Raw genomic sequence first — 19437 nt, forward strand, 5'->3', positions numbered from 1 at the left:
GTATTCCTTACACTAAACTCTGCTATGATCCCTAACATCCAGTCAAAATCCAGAAAAGTAACCATATGACTTCAGAAAAGGAGTGGGGGGTGGGAATTAAAAAAAAGAATGCCTGTCTCCAGGCTAGTGCATGAGATATGTAAATAACCTGATGTTGCAACTGTGATCGGGTGACCTCAGACACACACACTGCAATATAACAATCAGATCACTTGAGCTTCTCCTGTGCCCAGCTCTCACTAGATACATCTAACCTCAATCAGATCACTTGTCTGTGTATATTCTGCTTTCTGTTTTCACTGCAATATACATGCATTTCCTCGTCACACTGAACTGTGGATCACACCCCATGATGAGAAACATCCAGTCAAAACACAGTAAATGCAGCCAATCCTGGGAGAGCTGGAAGGGAGAGGAGGGAAGGGGAGGGGAGGGGAGAGGAGAGGAGGGGAGAGGAGGGAAGGGGAAGGGGAGAGGAGGGAAGGGGAGGGGAGATGAGGGAATGGGAAGGGGAGGGGAGGGAATGGGAAGGGGAGATGAGGGAATGGGAAGGGGAGATGAGGGAATGGGAAGGGGAGATGAGGGAATGGGAAGGGGAGATGAGGGAATGGGAAGGGGGGTTTGAGGGAATGGGAAGGGGGGTTTGAGGGAATGGGAAGGGGAGATGAGGGAATGGGAAGGGGGGTTTGAGGGAATGGGAAGGGGAGATGAGGGAATGGGAAGGGGAGATGAGGGAATGGGAAGGGGAGATGAGGGAATGGGAAGGGGAGATGAGGGAATGGGAGGGGAGATGAGGGAATGGGAGGGGAGATGAGGGAATGGGAGGGGAGATGAGGGAATGGGAAGGGGAGATGAGATGAGGGAATTGGAAGGGGAGATGAAGGAAGGGGAGATGAAGGAATGGGAAGGGGAGATGAGGGAATGGGAAGGGGAGATGAGGGAAGGGGAGGGGAGATGAGGGAATGGGAAGGGAGATGAGGGAATGGGAAGGGAGATGAGGGAATGGGAGGGGAGAGGGATGTGAATTGTGAACTTTTTACACAGGATGTGCCTCTGTCTCAGGCTAGTGCATGAGATATGTAAATAACCTGTCACTCACAGCAAGGGGGGCGGAACGGACTAAGGTTTTTCTCTGTAAGTCCGTTTTATTTCACTGAACAATAAAAGAGGATTGCTCCGAGCTGGATTAACTCTGTGTGGCAAGACTGGGCACAGATTATAGGAAATCTTATACCCTACATTGTAGGGTATAAGATTTCCTATAATCTGTGCCCAGTCTTCAATCAAATTTTTTATTTTTATTTTTTTCGGGTTTACATGCACTTTTTAAAGCTGAACCCCTTCAGGGCAAAGCATTGGGTTTGCTTTGATTCCTCCTCACCACCAAATACATAAGGGTCAGGGTTAGGGTTTCCCCTTGAAGAATATGAATAGGACTCAGGAATTGGAATAGGGACCTCCCCCAGAGGTCAAAGCTCAGAAGGCGGGATCTCAGAGGTCAATGTTCATGAGGCGTGGCTGACCAACCAACCAACCAATGAACAAGCCGACTTAGTTGGGGTAGGCAGTACACTTTGGTGGGCCAAAGTGTACCGCCTACCCCAACTTAGTTGGCTTTTTCCCTTTCCCGACTTAGTTTCTATGGGCCAGATTCTCCAAGAATTTGCGGCGGCATCGCGTAAGCTATTTACACTATGCCGCCGCAACTTACTGGAGCAAGTGCCGTATTCCTCAAGCACTTGCTCCGTAGTTTGCGGCGGTGTAGTGTAAAAGGCCCGGCGTATCCCCGCGTAGTTCAAAGGGGGCGGCTTGTATTTAAATTAAGCGTGCCCCCGTGCCGATCGAACTGCGCATGCGCCGGGCTTAAAATGGCCCAGTGCGCATGCTCCAGTTCTCGACGGAAAACGTCAATGACGCCGACGTGTGCGTCATTGACGTAAAGTCGTATTCAAGAACGACTTACGAAAACGACGTACCCGGCGGGAAAAGACGCCATACTTAACATGGCATACGTCGGACTGGCGTAAGGTTACCCCTCATATAGCAGGGGTAACGTTACGCTTACGCAAACGACGTAAGTGATGGATACGCAACGCGATTTCGTTCGGGAATCGGCGTATCAGGCTCATTTGCATAAACAAATGAGACCTGAACGTAAACGCCACCTAGCTGCCGGCAGCGAATTACATTTAAGGTCCGACAGTGTAAGTGACTTACACCTGTCGAATCTTCAGCGTATCTATGCGAAAATGATTCTAGGAATCACTCGCATAGATACGCGGGTCAAAAAACAGAGATACGACGGAGTTTCCTGAGATACACCGTCGTAACTCTTCTGAGAATCTGGCCCTCTGAATTGTCCCAGGTTCAGGTTTTCCCATTGATAAATAACACTTCGATTGTAAAAAGGTGCTGCAACTGAAAAAAGGGAATAGAAAAGCTTCTCTATAGCAATCTTTCCTTCTACATACCACTTCTCTCCACCCCGAACTCCTTTCCACTTAGGATGTGGTGTAGAAGACTCTTCATGTCAGATGGGCTGAGGTTCATGAGACTCTCGGTGGCCTCTTCAGCTGTGTAAAACGGAGGGGGAGGGGTGAATTGCCACTTTTAAAATAACAAATTATTTAAATAATTCTATAAAAATAGAATACTTAAAAAAAAAAAAAAAAAAAAATCCGAACATTCAAAAGCACTCTGGGCCAGATTCACATAGAATTCCGGCGGCGTAACATATGTCATTTACGTTACACCGCCGCAAGTTTCAAGCGCAAGTGCTTGATTCACAAAGCACTTGCCTGTAAACTTGCGGCGGCGTAGCGTAAATCCGTCCGGCGCAAGCCCGCCTAATTCAAATGGGACGTGTATCATTTAAATTAGGCGCGTTCCCGTGCCGAACGTACTGCGCATGCTCCGTTTTGTAATTTCCCGATGTGCTTTGCGCAAAATGTCGTCGCACCGGCGTAATTTTTTGAACGGCGACGTGCGTTACGTCCTTTCCTATTCCCGGACGACTTACGCGAAAAAAACCCCAAAATGTAAAATTCAACGCGGGAACGACGGCTATACTTTAACATGGCTGGTCTAAATATAAGCCATGAAATAGCAGCTGTAACTTTACGCCGGGAAAAGCCGACTAGCGACGACGTAAGAGAATGCGACGACCGCTCGTACCTTCGTGGATCGCCGTAAACAGCTAATTAGCACACCCGACGCTAGAAAACGATGCGAACTCCACCCAGCGGGCGCCGAAGTACTGCATCCTAAGATCCAAAGGCGTACGAAGCCGTACGCCTGTCGGATCTTAGCCAAATGCCGTCGTGTCTTGGTTTGAGGATTCAAACTAAAGATACGACGCGGCAAATTTGAAAGTACGCCGGCGTATCAGTAGATACTCCGGCGTACTCTCACTATGAATTTGGCCCTCTATTTCTATCCCAACGTGTTATGCAATAATTACAAGCCACGCTATAATTCGTGACAATGCCTCAAACATAGCACTGCATGTACTTGGATAGATCCAGGTATAGTGGACCTTAGAGAAGCATCAACTACAAAACATTCCCGGGGGGCTTACCAGAACACTGCAGGGAATTGGACAGTTCTGTGGCCATCACCTGGATGATGAGCCCAATGCGCAAACGGAACATCTCGGCAAACAGAGATGGCTGGGTCCTCATATACATCGCCAGGTATACCAGGATTTCCTGTGGACATGAGAAAGGACTGGTCAGTGGAGAAGCGTTATCTTTCATTGGTAGTCAGGGGCAAATAATCCCTTACATTGGTGGTCAGGGGCAAATAATCCCTTACATTGGTGGTCAGGGGCAAATAATCCCTTACATTGGTGGTCAGGGGCAAATAATCCCTTTACATTGGAGGCCAGTGAAGGTGTGTCCCTTTACATTGGCGGTCAGTGAAGATGTGTCCCTTTACATTGGCGGTCAGTGAAGATGTGTCCCTTTACATTGGCGGTCAGTGAAGATGTGTCCCTTTACATTGGCGGTCAGTGAAGATGTGTCCCTTTACATTGGAGGCCAGTGAAGATGTGTCCCTTTACATTGGCGGTCAGTGAAGATGTGTCCCTTTACATTGGCGGTCAGTGAAGATGTGTCCCTTTACATTGGAGGCCAGTGAAGATGTGTCCCTTTACATTGGCGGTCAGTGAAGATGTGTCCCTTTACATTGGCGGTCAGTGAAGATGTGTCCCTTTACATTGGCGGCCAGTGAAGGTGTGTCCCTTACATTGGAGGAAGATGTGTCCCTTTACATTGGAGGAAGATGTGTCCCTTTACATTGGCGTTCAGTGAAGGTGTGTCCCTTTACATTGGTGGTCAGTGAAGATGTGTCCCTTTACATTGGAGGCCAGTGAAGATGTGTCCCTTTACATTGGAGGCCAGTGAAGATGTGTCCCTTTACATTGGTGGTCAGTGAAGATGTGTCCCTTTACATTGGCGGTCAGTGAAGAGGTGTCCCTTTACATTGGCGGTCAGTGAAGATTCGTCCCTTTACATTGGAGGTCAGTGAAGATGTGTCCCTTTACATTGGCGGTCAGTGAAGGTGTCCCTTTACATTGGCGGTCAGTGAAGATGTGTCCCTTTACATTGGCGGTCAGTGAAGATGTGTCCCTTTACATTGGCGGTCAAAGAAGATGTGTCCCTTTACATTGGTGGTCAGTGAAGATGTGTCCCTTTACATTGGAGGCCAGTGAAGATGTGTCCCTTTACATTGGCGGTCAGTGAAGATGTGTCCCTTTACATTGGTGGTCAGTGAAGATGTGTCCCTTTACATTGGCGGTCAGTGAAGATGTGTCCCTTTACAGTAGCGGTCAGTGAAGATGTGTCCTTTTACATTGGCGGTCAGTGAAGATGTGTCCCTTTACATTGGTGGTCAGTGAAGATGTGTCCCTTTACATTGGTGGTCAGTGAAGATGTGTCCCTTTACATTGGTGGTCAGTGAAGATGTGTCCCTTTACATTGGCGGTCAGTGAAGAGGTGTCCCTTTACATTGGCGGTCAGTGAAGATGTGTCCCTTTACATTGGCGGTCAGTGAAGATGTGTCCCTTTACATTGGTGGTCAGTGAAGATGTGTCCCTTTACATTGGAGGCCAGTGAAGAAGTGTCCCTTTACATTGGAGGCCAGTGAAGATGTGTTCCCTTACATTGGAGGCCAGTGAAGATGTGTCTCTTTACATTGGAGGTCAGTGAAGGTGTGTCCCTTTACATTGGAGGCCAGTGAAGATGTGTCTCTTTACATTGGAGGTCAGTGAAGATGTGTCTCTTTACATTGGAGGTCAGTGAAGGTGTGTCCCTTTACATTGGCGGTCAGTGAAGATGTGTCCCTTTACATTGGCGGCCAGTTAAGATGTGTCCCTTTACATTGGCGGCCAGTGAAGGTGTGTCCCTTACATTGGAGGAAGATGTGTCCCTTTACATTGGCGGTCAGTGAAGGTGTTTCCCTTTACATTGGCGGTCAGTGAAGGTGTTTCCCTTTACATTGGCGGTCAGTGAAGGTGTTTCCCTTTACATTGGCGGTCAGTGAAGATGTGTCCCTTTACATTGGCGGTCAGTGAAGGTGTTTCCCTTTACATTGGCGGTCAGTGAAGGTGTGTCCCTTTACATTGGAGGCCAGTGAAGATGTGTCCCTTTACATTGGAGGCCAGTGAAGAAGTGTCCCTTTACATTGGTGGTCAGTGAAGATGTTCCCTTTACATTGGCGGTCAATGAAGATGTGTCCCTTTACATTGGAGGCCAGTGAAGATGTGTCCCTTTACATTGGAGGCCAGTGAAGAGGTGTCCCTTTACATTGGCGGTCAGTGAAGATGTGTCCCTTTACATTGGCGGTCAGTGAAGATGTGTCCCTTTACATTGGCGGTCAGTGAAGAGGCGTCCCTTTACATTGGCGGTCAGTGAAGATGTGTCCCTTTACATTGGCGGTCAGTGAAGATGTGTCCCTTTACATTGGAGGCCAGTGAAGATGTGTCCCTTTACATTGGAGGCCAGTGAAGAAGTGTCCCTTTACATTGGTGGTCAGTGAAGATGTGTCCCTTTACATTGGCGGTCAGTGAAGAGGTGTCCCTTTACATTGGCGGTCAGTGAAGATGTGTCCCTTTACATTGGCGGTCAGTGAAGATTCGTCCCTTTACATTGGAGGCCAGTGAAGATGTGTCCCTTTACATTGGCGGTCAGTGAAGATGTGTCCCTTTACATTGGCGGTCAGTGAAGATGTGTCCCTTTACATTGGAGGCCAGTGAAGATGTGTCCCTTTACATTGGCGGTCAGTGAAGATGTGTCCCTTTACATTGGAGGCCAGTGAAGATGTGTCCCTTTACATTGGCGGTCAGTGAAGATGTGTCCCTTTACATTGGAGGCCAGTGAAGATGTGTCCCTTTACATTGGCGGTCAGTGAAGATGTGTCCCTTTACATTGGCGGTCAGTGAAGATGTGTCCCTTTACATTGGCGGTCAGTGAAGATGTGTCCCTTTACATTGGAGGAAGATGTGTCCCTTTACATTGGAGGCCAGTGAAGATGTGTCCCTTTACATTGGAGGCCAGTGAAGATGTGTCCCTTTACATTGGAGGCCAGTGAAGATGTGTCCCTTTACATTGGCGGTCAGTGAAGATGTGTCCCTTTACATTGGCGGCCAGTGAAGATGTGTCCCTTTACATTGGCGGTCAGTGAAGAAGTGTCCCTTTACATTGGAGGCCAGTGAAGAAGTGTCCCTTTACATTGGTGGTCAGTGAAGATGTGTCCCTTTACATTGGCGGTCAGTGAAGAGGTGTCCCTTTACATTGGCGGTCAGTGAAGATGTGTCCCTTTACATTGGCGGTCAGTGAAGATGTGTCCCTTTACATTGGCGGTCAGTGAAGATGTGTCCCTTTACATTGGCGGTCAGTGAAGATGTGTCCCTTTACATTGGAGGCCAGTGAAGATGTGTCCCTTTACATTGGCGGTCAGTGAAGATGTGTCCCTTTACATTGGAGGCCAGTGAAGATGTGTCCCTTTACATTGGCGGTCAGTGAAGATGTGTCCCTTTACATTGGAGGCCAGTGAAGATGTGTCCCTTTACATTGGCGGTCAGTGAAGATGTGTCCCTTTACATTGGCGGTCAGTGAAGATGTGTCCCTTTACATTGGAGGCCAGTGAAGATGTGTCCCTTTACATTGGCGGTCAGTGAAGATGTGTCCCTTTACATTGGAGGAAGATGTGTCCCTTTACATTGGAGGCCAGTGAAGATGTGTCCCTTTACATTGGAGGCCAGTGAAGATGTGTCCCTTTACATTGGCGGTCAGTGAAGATGTGTCCCTTTACATTGGCGGTCAGTGAAGATGTGTCCCTTTACATTGGCGGTCAGTGAAGATGTGTCCCTTTACATTGGAGGCCAGTGAAGATGTGTCCCTTTACATTGGCGGTCAGTGAAGAGGTGTCCCTTTACATTGGCGGTCAGTGAAGATGTGTCCCTTTACATTGGCGGTCAGTGAAGATGTGTCCCTTTACATTGGAGGTCAGTGAAGATGTGTCCCTTTACATTGGAGGCCAGTGAAGAAGTGTCCCTTTACATTGGAGGCCAGTGAAGATGTGTCCCTTTACATTGGCGGCCAGTGAAGATGTGTCCCTTTACATTGGTGGTCAGTGAAGATGTGTCCCTTTACATTGGAGGCCAGTGAAGATGTGTCCCTTTACATTGGAGGCCAGTGAAGAGGTGTCCCTTTACATTGGAGGTCAGTGAAGATGTGTCCCTTTACATTGGTGGTCAGTGAAGATGTGTCCCTTTACATTGGCGGTCAGTGAAGGTGTGTCCCTTTACATTGGAGGCCAGTGAAGATGTGTCCCTTTACATTGGCGGTCAGTGAAGGTGTGTCCCTTTACATTGGCAGTCAGTGAAGATGTGTCCCTTTACATTGGCAGTCAGTGAAGATGTGTCCCTTTACATTGGAGGCCAGTGAAGATGTGACCCTTTACATTGGAGGCCAGTGAAGATGTGTCCCTTTACATTGGAGGCCAGTGAAGATGTGTCCCTTTACATTGGTGGTCAGTGAAGATGTGTCCCTTTACATTGGCGGTCAGTGAAGAGGTGTCCCTTTACATTGGCGGTCAGTGAAGATGTGTCCCTTTACATTGGCGGTCAGTGAAGATGTGTCCCTTTACATTGGTGGTCAGTGAAGATGTGTCCCTTTACATTGGTGGTCAGTGAAGATGTGTCCCTTTACATTGGTGGTCAGTGAAGATGTGTCCCTTTACATTGGCGGTCAGTGAAGAGGTGTCCCTTTACATTGGCGGTCAGTGAAGATGTGTCCCTTTACATTGGTGGTCAGTGAAGATGTGTCCCTTTACATTGGTGGTCAGTGAAGATGTGTCCCTTTACATTGGTGGTCAGTGAAGATGTGTCCCTTTACATTGGTGGTCAGTGAAGAAGTGTCCCTTTACATTGGAGGTCAGTGAAGAGGTGTCCCTTTACATTGGCGGTCAGTGAAGATGTGTCCCTTTACATTGGCGGTCAGTGAAGATGTGTCCCTTTACATTGGCGGTCAGTGAAGATGTGTCCCTTTACATTGGTGGTCAGTGAAGAAGTGTCCCTTTACATTGGCGGTCAGTGAAGATGTGTCCCTTTACATTGGCGGTCAAAGAAGATGTGTCCCTTTACATTGGCGGTCAAAGAAGATGTGTCCCTTTACATTGGTGGTCAGTGAAGATGTGTCCCTTTACATTGGAGGCCAGTGAAGATGTGTCCCTTTACATTGGAGGCAAGTGAAGATGTGTCCCTTTACATTGGAGGTCAGTGAAGATGTGTCCCTTTACATTGGCGGTCAGTGAAGATGTGTCACTTTACATTGGAGGCCAGTGAAGATGTGTCCCTTTACATTGGAGGCCAGTGAAGATGTGTCCCTTTACATTGGAGGCCAGTGAAGATGTGTCCCTTTACACTGGCGGTCAGTGAAGATGTGTCCCTTTACATTGGAGGCCAGTGAAGATGTGTCCCTTTACATTGGCGGTCAGTGAAGATGTGTCCCTTTACATTGGCGGTCAGTGAAGATGTGTCCCTTTACATTGGAGGCAAGTGAAGATGTGTCCCTTTACATTGGAGGTCAGTGAAGATGTTCCCTTTACATTGGCGGTCAGTGAAGATGTGTCCCTTTACATTGGAGGCCAGTTAAGATGTGTCCCTTTACATTGGTGGTCAGTGAAGATTCGTCCCTTTACATTGGCGGTCAATGAAGTCGTGCTCCCATAAATTAGTGGTTAATGAAGACGTGTCCCCTTACATTAGTGGTCAATGGAGAAGTTCCCCATTAGATTGGTGGTCACAGAGATGTGTCCCCTTACACTGATCATGAGTGAAGGAGGACCAGCTTACATTAGTGGTCAGTTGAGAAGCGTCCCCTTACATTAGTGGTCAGTGGAGAAGCGCCCCCTTACATTAGTGGTCAGTGGAGAAGCGCCCCCTTACATTAGTGGTCAGTGGAGAAGCGCCCCCTTACATTAGTGGTCAATGGAGAAGCGCCCCCTTACATTCGTGGTCAGTGGAGAAGCGCCCCCTTACATTAGTGGTCAGTGGAGAAGTTCCCCATTAGATTGATAGTCACAGATGATGCGTGTCCCCTTACACTGATCGGGAGTGGAGAAGGACCAGCTTAAATTTGTGGTCAGTGGAGAAGTTCCCTCTTACATTGGTGGCTAATGAAGTGCCCACTTAATTTGGTGACTAGTGGAGAAGGACTCGGTTACATTGGTGGCTAATGAAGAAGTGCCCACTTACATTGGTGACTAGTGGGGAAGGACTCGGTTACATTGGTGGCTAATGAAGAAGTGCCCACTTACATTGGTGGCTAGTGGAGAAGGACTCGGTTACATTTGTGGTTAGTGGAAAAGGGTCTATTACAGGGGTCTCCAAACTTTCTAAACAAAGGGTCAGTTTACTGTCATTCAAATGGGGGGTCTGGACAACAGGATTAGAAAATGTTCTGGTGTACGTGGCAGTAAATAGTGCCCCATCAGTGGAAGGAACATGGCCCCATCATTGATGTCAGCGGAAGAAGAGTGCCCCATCATCAGCATCAGTGGGAGGAATAAGGCCCCATCATTCGTGATAGTGGAAAGAATAATGCCCCGATAATCCATATCAGTGGGAGGAATAATGCCCTATGATTCGTGTCAGTGCCCCATCATTGGTGTCAGCGACAAGAACTATGCCCCACTGTTGCTGACAGTGGGGGGAAAAATGCCCCAAGAGCTAGATAAAATCATGCGAAGGGCTGCAGTTTGGAGACCACTGTTATATTGGTGGTCAGATGAGAAGGGCCCCTTTACATTGATGGTGAGGGAGAAGTGTCCCCTTACACTGGAGAGTGGAGAAGTGCCCATTACTTTGGTTATTGGCGAAGAGCCTCTTTACATTGGTAGTTAATGAAGAAAGGCCCCATTATACTGGTCAGTGTAGAAGGACCCTCTTTACAATGGTGGTTGGCGAAGAAAGACTTGTTTACATTGGTGGTTAATGGAGAAAAGCCCCTTTATTTTGGTCAGCGCAGAACGACCCTCTTTACATTAGTGGTTGGTGTAAAAGGGACCCTATACATTGGTGGTCGGTGTCTTACACCGTCGTATCCTAAAGTGTAATTTTTAGGCTGACCGCTAGGTGGCGCTTCCATTGCGGTCGGTGTAGAAAATGTAAATCACTAGATGCGCCTATTCACGAACGTATGCCCGGCCGACGCAGTACAGATACGCCGTTTATGTAGCGCATTATCAGGCCTTAAGTTATTCCATCAAATAGCTGGAATAGTAATGTTAAGTATGGCCGTCGTTCCCGCGTCGAAATTCGAAAATTTTACGTAGTTTGCGTAAGTCGTCCGTGAATAGGGATTTACGTAATTTCCGTCCACATCGAAACCAATAGGACCGTGCGGCGTACGTTGCCGCAATGCACACTGGGAAATGTAAGTGGACGGCGCATGCGCCGTTCGTAAAATACGTCAATCACGTAAGGTCACCCCCCATTAGCATAAACACGCCCCCTCAGCCGAATTTGAATTATGTGCGCTTACGCCCGCCCGATTTACACTACGCCGCCGTAACTTAGCAGGCAAGTACTTTGTGAATCATGTACTTGCCACGCTAACTTACGGCGGCGTAGTGTAAATGCCATACGCTACGCCGCCGCAACTATGTGCCGCCTACCTGAATCCACCTATAAGCATCTCTCCATGATGTGAAACATGTTAGCTTTTTTGTCCCCTATGTCCACTTTCTACCATTGATTGCAGTGTTGCATGAATTTTTGGATGTTATACAGCTTTGGATTTTATCCTTTGTTCATTTTGTTTCAATAAATCGCCTATCAGAGTGCGGCAGTCCAGGAACATTTCTTTTTTCCCAAACAGTCTGACACACCGCTACACCGATCTCGGTAAAGAACCTCTGACGGAGGCTCTTTATCACGTGATCAGCCGTGTCCAATCACGGCTGATCACAATGTAAACAGGAAGAGCCGTTGATCGGCTTTTCCTCACTCACGTCTGACAGACGCAAGTAGAGGAGAGACGATCGACTGCTCTCCTGACGGGGGGGGGGGTCTGTGCCGATTATCAGCGCAGCCCCCCTCGGATGCCCGCCCAGGACCACCAGGATGCCGCAATGGACCACCAGGGAAGGCCACCACACTGGACCACCAGGTATGCCCCCCTAGACCACCAGGGAAATGCCAATTTGTGCCCAGGCAGCTGCCAATCAATAGAAAATAAAAATGCCTGCCAGTGCAGTCTGTCAGTGCCACCTATCAGTGCTTATCAGTGCCCAGCAATTCTGTCTATCAGTGCCACCCTTAAGTACCCATGGGTGCAGCCTTTCAGTGCCTATCAGTGTCGCCTATCAATGCCCATCAGTGCTGCATATCAGTGTCACCCACCAGTGCCATCTATCAATGCTCATCAGTACTGCATATCAGTGTCACCCACCAGTGCCGTCTATCAATGCCCATCAGTACTGCATATCAGTGTCACCCACCAGTGCTGCCTATCAGTGCCCATCAATTCCGCCAATCAGTGCCCTTCATCAGTGCCATCTCATTGGTGCCACCCCATTGGTGCCTGTCAGTGCAGCTTATCAGTGAAGGAGGAAACGTACTTATTTACAACATTTTATAACAGAAACAAAGAAAAATCTTTTTTATATACAACATTTTCGGTCTTTTTTATACGTTTGTCAAAAAAATAAAAACCCGCAGAGGTGAGCAAATTCCACCAACCAAAAGAAAGCTCCATTTGTGGGAACAAAATGCTAAAAATGTAGTTTTAGTGTAGCAATGACCGCGCAATTGTCATTTAAAAAGTGACAGCGCTGAAAGCTGAAATCTGGCCTGGGCAGGAAGGGGGTGTGAGTGCCCGGTATTGAAGTGGTTAATATGTGGGAAAGCATTGGAAGACAGTGTTACATACCTGGGTGAGGATAGATATGCTCATATTCTGTTCACTGGCCTCATCGATTAATCGGATGAGCTTGTCATATGGCAACGGCCTGGAGGTGAACGACAGAAAGACCACAGTCATGTACTAAGAACACACAAAACACGACCTTCACAAAGAGCTTCATGCCCGGGGGTCTCAAACTGGCAGCCCTCCAGCTGTTTGCGAAACTACAAGACCCATGAGGCATTGCAAGGCTAACAGTTACAAGCATGACTCCCACAGGCAGAGGCATGATGGGACTTGTAGTTTCGCAACAGCTGGAGGGCCCGCCAGTTTGAGACTCCTGCTTTATGCCCTTTGACAAACCATCAAGTGCCAAGGCTTCCATAAAAAACCAAGCTTGGAAAGAAGTGAAAGTAAAAGAGCGCCCGGTATCGGGTAAATGCCGGTATAAAAGAGGTTTTATTTTAAGCTTCAGCAATAAAATAAGGCCAACGCGTTTCGGGGGACTAAGGACTTCTCTCTGCATCAGGGCTGCCAATGAAAGTTGTTAAAATTGCCCTGCTGGGGGGTGGTTTTGGCACACAGATCCGACCGATGGATGTCCAAACGCTGACCAAGTGCTCAGAGGCAGCATTGAGAGAGGAATTCGGCGCCAGAGATCAATGCTGCCTCTGAACACTTATAGGCAGATTCAGTAAGAGTTAGGCCGACTTATCAGTAGATAAGCCGACCTAACTCAGAATCTAAGCCGACCTATGTTTAAGCGTATGCTCAAACAGAGATACGCTTAAACATATCTAAGATACGCCGTCCTATCTTAGATTGCAATATTTCGGATGGCCGCTAGGTGGCGCTTCCATTGCGGTCGGCGTAGAATATGTAAATGAGGAGATACGCCGATTCACAAACGTACGCCTGGCCGACGCAGTACTTTTACGCTGTTTACGTTAGAGATAGGCCGCCTAAAGTTAGAGCTGAGCCCTACATGGAATAGTAATGTTAAGTATGGCCGCCGTTTCCGCGTCGAAATTCAAAATTTTTACGTTGTTTGCGTAAGTCGTCCGTGAATCGGGATTTACGTAGTTTACGTCCACGTCAAAATCAATAGGCCCGTGTGGCGTACTTAGCCGCAATGCACACTGGGAAATGTAGGTGCCCGGCGCATGCGCAGTAAAAAAAAAAAAACGTCAAAACGTAAGGTCAAGCCTTATTAACATAAAACACGCCCCCCTTCCACACATTTGAATTCGACGCCCTTACGCCCGCCCGCTTTAGGCTACGCCGCCGTAACATAGCAGGCAAGTACATTGTGGATCATGTACTTGCCTCGCTAACTTACGGCGGCATAGCTTAAATGCCTTAAGCTACGCCGCCGCAAAAGTTGCGGCAATCTTTGTGAATCTAGGCAGTAGTCAGCGTTTGGACATCCATCGGTCTGATCGAAGGCACCCCCCAGCAGGACCATTTTTTAACAACTTTCATTAGCAGCCCTGATGAAGGGGGAGTGCTTAGACCGACGAAACGCGTTGGCTCATTTTATTGCCAAAGTTTCAAATAAAACAACTTTTATACCTGCATTTACTGAATACCGGGGCGCTCCTTTACTTTCACTTCCAAGCAAACGCGGCGTCGACCACACCGAGGTAGCAGCCCAGGCCCTAACAGGGCTCACCACCACCTTTCCCTCTAACCGGGCACGAACCTGTGGAAACCAACTGTTCCCATCTGCCCACACCCTATATAACCTACAGCAGTGACTGATCGAGTCAGTCCCGCGCGATCTACAGATAATAAAACAAAGCATCTTTCTGGCATCAGGGCCCCCATTAGAAATGCCAAGGCCCCACAAAGCCTTCCTGATAGGGCCCCATACAGAAGCTGGCAAACCTGTTGGGGCCCCCTCGGGCAGTGCCCGAATGGTCAGTCCCGCCCCTAGACCTTTATCATTTAATTTTCACTTGAATTATAAAAATGTTCATTGAATATACAGTCCCAGTGCACTACAATTCCCAATGTCCCTCATGGACTGGAAGCCTGGGAGGTCTCCTTCCATGAGTTGATTTTACCCATACTGGTGTTGACTATACAGTGGCATTGGCCATACTTAAAGCATCTTTCTGGCATCAGGCCCCCCCCCATTAGAAATGACAAGGTCCCACAAAACTTTCCTGACAGGGCCCCACACAGAAGCACAAGGTCCTCCTGACAACATCAATGGGTCCAAAATAAGGTATAGTAGGGAGTGACTAGGTGTCCTGGGAGCCCCACATCAAGTCAAGTCCCGCTGTATGATGGTGAACGGCATTCTTAGCCTGGACCCCCATCATCCTCATGAGTAAGGTCCAGCGGAGAAAAATGCATTGGGGGGGGGGGGGTGGCCTGGCAGGGGTCCAGGCCGAGACTGCCGTTCACCATTCTACAGCAGGTCTTGACTTGATGTGGGGCTCCCGGGACAACTAGTGACTCTCTACTATACCTTATTTTGGACCCATTGATGTTGTCAGGAGGTCCTTGTGTTTCTATATGGGGTCCTGTCAGGAAGGCTTTGTAGGACCTTGGCATTTTTAATGGGGGCCCCGATGCCAGAAAGCTGCTTTAAGTATGGCCAATGCCACAGTAAACACCAGTATGGGTAAAATCAACTTATTGAAGGAGACCTCCCGGCTTCCAGTCCACTGGGACTGTATATTCAATGAACATTTTTCACATTATAATTCAAGTGAAAATTAAATGATAAAGGTCTAGGGGCGGACTGACCATTCGGGCACTGCCCGAGGGCACCATGCCACTATGGGGCCCCATCGGGGTTGCAGCCTCAGTAAAACCAGGGGCAGTATGTAAAAAATCAGTGATTTTTTTTACATCTGTCCCTGAAATGTCCCTTACCGACATCCTTTTGGTCTAAAAATCCCAAGAATATAGCTGCCCCGCCTCTCCAGTACCTTCTCAGTGTGTGTGTATATGTGTATATATATATATATATATATATATATATATATATATATATATATATATATATATATATATATATATACACACACACACATACACACAGTACTGTGTGGCCCCATAATCTCTTGCCTGGGGGCCCCATAATCTCCTATTGCTCGCGGGCCCCATAATCTCCTATTGCTCGGCGGGTCCCATAATCTCCTATTGCTCGGCGGGTCCCATAATCTCCTATTGCTCGGCGGGTCCCATAATCTCCTATTGCTCGGCGGGTCCCATAATCTCCTATTGCTCGCGGGCCCCATAATCTCCTATTGCTCGGCGGGTCCCATAATCTATCGCTCGGCGGGTCCCATAAACTCCTATTGCCCGGGGGGCCCCATAATCTCCTATTGCCCGGGGGCCCCATAATCTCCTATTGCCCGGGGGCCCCATAATCTCCTATTGCCCGGGGGCCCCACAATCTCCCATTGCCCGGGGGCCCCACAATCTCCCATTGCTCGCGGGCCCCACAATCTCCCATTGCTCGCGGGCCCCACAATCTCCCATTGCTCGCGGGCCCCACAATCTCCCATTGCTCGCGGGCCCCACAATCTCCCATTGCTCGCGGGCCCCACAATCTCCCATTGCTCGCGGGCCCAACAATCTCCCATTGCTCGCGGGCCCCACAATCTCCCATTGCTCGCGGGCCCCACAATCTCCCATTGCTCGCGGGCCCCACAATCTCCCATTGCTCGCGGGCCCCACAATCTCCCATTGCTCGCCGGCCCCCATAATCTCCCATTGCCCGCGGGCCCCCATAATCTCCTATTTCTAGCGGGCCCCATAATCTCCTATTGCTCACGGGCCCCACAATCTCCTATTGCCTGGGGGCCCCACAATCTCCTATTGCTCGCGGGCCCCACAATCTCCCATTGCTCGCGGGCCCAACAATCTCCCATTGCTCGCCGGCCCCACAATCTCCCATTGCTCGCCGGCCCCCATAATCTCCCATTGCCCGCGGGCCCCCATAATCTCCTATTTCTAGCGGGCCCCATAATCTCCTATTGCTCACGGGCCCCACAATCTCCTATTGCCTGGGGGCCCCACAATCTCCTATTGCTCGCGGGCCCCACAATCTCCCATTGCTCGCGGGCCCAACAATCTCCCATTGCTCGCGGGCCCCACAATCTCCCATTGCTCGCCGGCCCCCATAATCTCCCATTGCCCGCGGGACCCCATAATCTCCTATTTCTAGCGGGCCCCATAATCTCCTATTGCTCACGGGCCCCACAATCTCCTATTGCCTGGGGGCCCCACAATCTCCTATTGCTCGCGGGCCCCACAATCTCCTATTGCCCGGGGGCCCCATAATCTCCCATCGCTCGCGGGCCCCATAATCTCCCATCGCTCGCGGGCCCCATAATCTCCCATCGCTCGCGGGCCCCATGAGTTGTCAGTCTGCCCCTGTAAAGGTCATGAGTAAGATTCAGTAGTCCTTTTCATTGTTCTACCTACTCCATGCTGACAAAGACGAATTCAAACTACTGCTTTTGCAATGTAATAAAAGCATTACAAACTGACCAGAATACCCATACACAACCAGTATTAAATAAAAATAAAAAAACGCACGCAATAATGGTTTTCTCTCTTGGCTCAGGAGGCAACCCAACCGTGAGCTGTTTCTGGTGGGACAAAAGATCTGTGCAGGCCTAAAAAGACAAAAAGAAAAAAAATAATCTGTTACCTCTATACCACAGGTGTCAAACACAAGGCCCGTGGGCTGAATCCGGCCCTCCAGGCCATTTCATGTGGCCCTCGCACCTCTCCTGCAGGAAAGCGCCAACCCTCCTCTGCTCCTCCTCCAGACCCTTACTTTCTGCTTTCAAGCAATGCATCCAGCTTCTTCCAAGCAGCTTAACCACTTCCCGACCGCCGCATGTATATGTACGTCCACAGAATGGCACGTACAGGCATATGGGCGTACAGGTACGTCCTTGCCTTTCCGCGGGTCGGGGGTCCGATCGGGACCCCCCCCCTGCTACATGCGGCAGTCGGATTCCCGCGGGGAGCGATCCGGGACGACGGCGTGGCTATTCGTTTCTAGCCGCTCCGTCGCGATCGCTCCCCGGAGCTGAAGAACGGGGAGAGCCGTATGTAAACACAGCTTCCCCGTGCTTCACTGTGGCGCTGCATCGATCGAGTGATCCCTTTTATAGGGAGACACGATTGATGACATCAGACCTACAGGCACAGCCCCCTACAGTTGTAAACACACACTAGGTGAACCCTAACTCCTACCGCGCCCCCTGTGGTAAACTCCCAAAACTGCAACTGTCATTTTCACAATAAACAAACAATGCAATTTAAATGCATTTTTTGCTGTAAAAATGACAATGGTCCCAAAAATGTGTCAAAATTGTCCGAAGTGTCCGCCATAATGTCGCAGTCACGAAAAAAATCGCTGATCGCCGCCATTAGTAGTAAAAAAATTTTTTTTTTATAAAAATGCAATAAAACTATCCCCTATTTTGAAAACGCTATAAATTTTGCACAAACCAATCGATAAACGCTTATTGCGATTTTTTTTTACCAAAAATAGGTAGAAGAATACGTATCGGCCTAAACTGAGGAATTTTTTTTTTTTATATATGTTTTTGGGGGATATTTATTATAGCAAAAAGTAAAAAATATTGCATTTTTTTCAAAATTGTCGCTTAATTTTTGTTTATAGCGCAAAAAATAAAAACCGCAGAGGTGATCAAATACCACCAAAACAAAGCTCTATTTGTGGGGAAAAAAGGACGTAAATTTTGTTTGGGAGCCACGTCGCACGAGCGCGCAATTGTCTGTTAAAGCGACGCAGTGCCGAATTGTAAAAACGCCTTTGGGCATTTAGCAGCATATTGGTCCGGGGCTTAAGTGGTTAAGGAAAGGGGGGTGCACTGTGATGTAAGGGAGGGTGGGGGACTCAACTTCTGATGGTGGGGGGGCTCTTGACATCAAATGTAGGGGAGGGAATGCGCTGGACATCTAACCTTACAGATACAACCGGCCCTTTTAAAGGCCATCATAATGCTGATGCGGCCCACCATGAAATTGAGTTTGACACCCCTGATCTATACAATACATTGTCATTTTATATGGTCTTTCGTAATTTTTATCTTGAAAGCTCAGAAAAGCACTTTATCAGGCGTTCTCAACCTTTTAACCCTAGAGGAACCCCAAAAATAAAATTTTCAGGTCTCAAGGAACCCTTACTAAACCCAATTCATCAGGGCTCAATAGGAACAATGCTCCTTATATTGGTGGTCAATAGGAAGAATGTCCCCCTTAAAGTGGTGCTAAGAATGCCACCCTTAAAAAGACAGCCAAAAAAATATTTGGTGTCGTGCTGCTGGCTTTGCCAAGTGGTGTTGAACCTTGAACTCTGTAGGCATCAAATAGGTGGTTCATCAGCCACAGCTCAAGGAACCCCTAGGGTTCCACGGAACATTGGTTGAGAATGGCTGCACCACATTGTGAAAAGTATTGGGACGCCCGCCTTTACGCACACATGACCTTTAATGTCATCCCAGTCTTATAGGCAGATTCAGAGACAGTTACGCCGGCATATCAGTAAATACGCCGTCGTAACTCTGAATCTATGCCGTCGTAAATTTAAGCGTATTCTGGAAACCAGATACGCTTAAATTAGGCTAAGATACGAGCGGCGCAAGTCTCCTACGCCGTCGTATCTTAGGGTGCATATTTACGCTGGCCGCTAGGTTGGCGCTTCCGTTGAGTTTGGCGTAGAATATGCAAATGAGCTAGATACACCGATTCAGAAACGTACGTGCACCCGGCGCATTTTTTTTTACGTCGTTTACGTAAGGCTTTTTCCGGCGTAAAGTAATTCGATCAAAATGGCTGGCCTAGCCAATGTTAAGTATGGCCGTCGTTCCCACGTCGAAATTTGAAAATTTTACGTCGTTTGTGAATGGGGCTGGACGTAATTTACGTTCACATCGAAACCAATACGTCCTTGCGGCGTACTTTGGAGCAATGCACACTGGGATATGTCCACGAACGGCGCATCACGTCGGGTCACTAGTCATTAACA

The 19437-nt window shown here is 48.5% G+C and overlaps 1 protein-coding gene across 4 annotated transcripts in view; it reads right to left on the bottom strand.

Annotated features, from left to right (window-relative positions):
• The window catches only part of PHKA1 (phosphorylase kinase regulatory subunit alpha 1), a 105773-nt gene that overhangs the window by 24242 nt on the left and 62094 nt on the right, over nucleotides 1-19437 (bottom strand). For all 4 annotated transcript variants that reach the window (XM_040322820.1, XM_040322819.1, XM_040322818.1 and 1 more), the window contains exons 24-27: nucleotides 16968-17047; nucleotides 12435-12513; nucleotides 3578-3707; nucleotides 2472-2573 (exon numbers count right to left, since the gene is read on the bottom strand). In XM_040322820.1, the coding sequence (XP_040178754.1) occupies nucleotides 2472-2573; nucleotides 3578-3707; nucleotides 12435-12513; nucleotides 16968-17047 (391 nt within the window). The remainder of the gene's footprint in view (nucleotides 1-2471; nucleotides 2574-3577; nucleotides 3708-12434; nucleotides 12514-16967; nucleotides 17048-19437) is intronic.

Source organism: Rana temporaria, chromosome 9 (genome assembly GCF_905171775.1).
Source record: "Rana temporaria chromosome 9, aRanTem1.1, whole genome shotgun sequence".
Taxonomy (NCBI): Eukaryota; Metazoa; Chordata; class Amphibia; order Anura; family Ranidae; genus Rana; species Rana temporaria.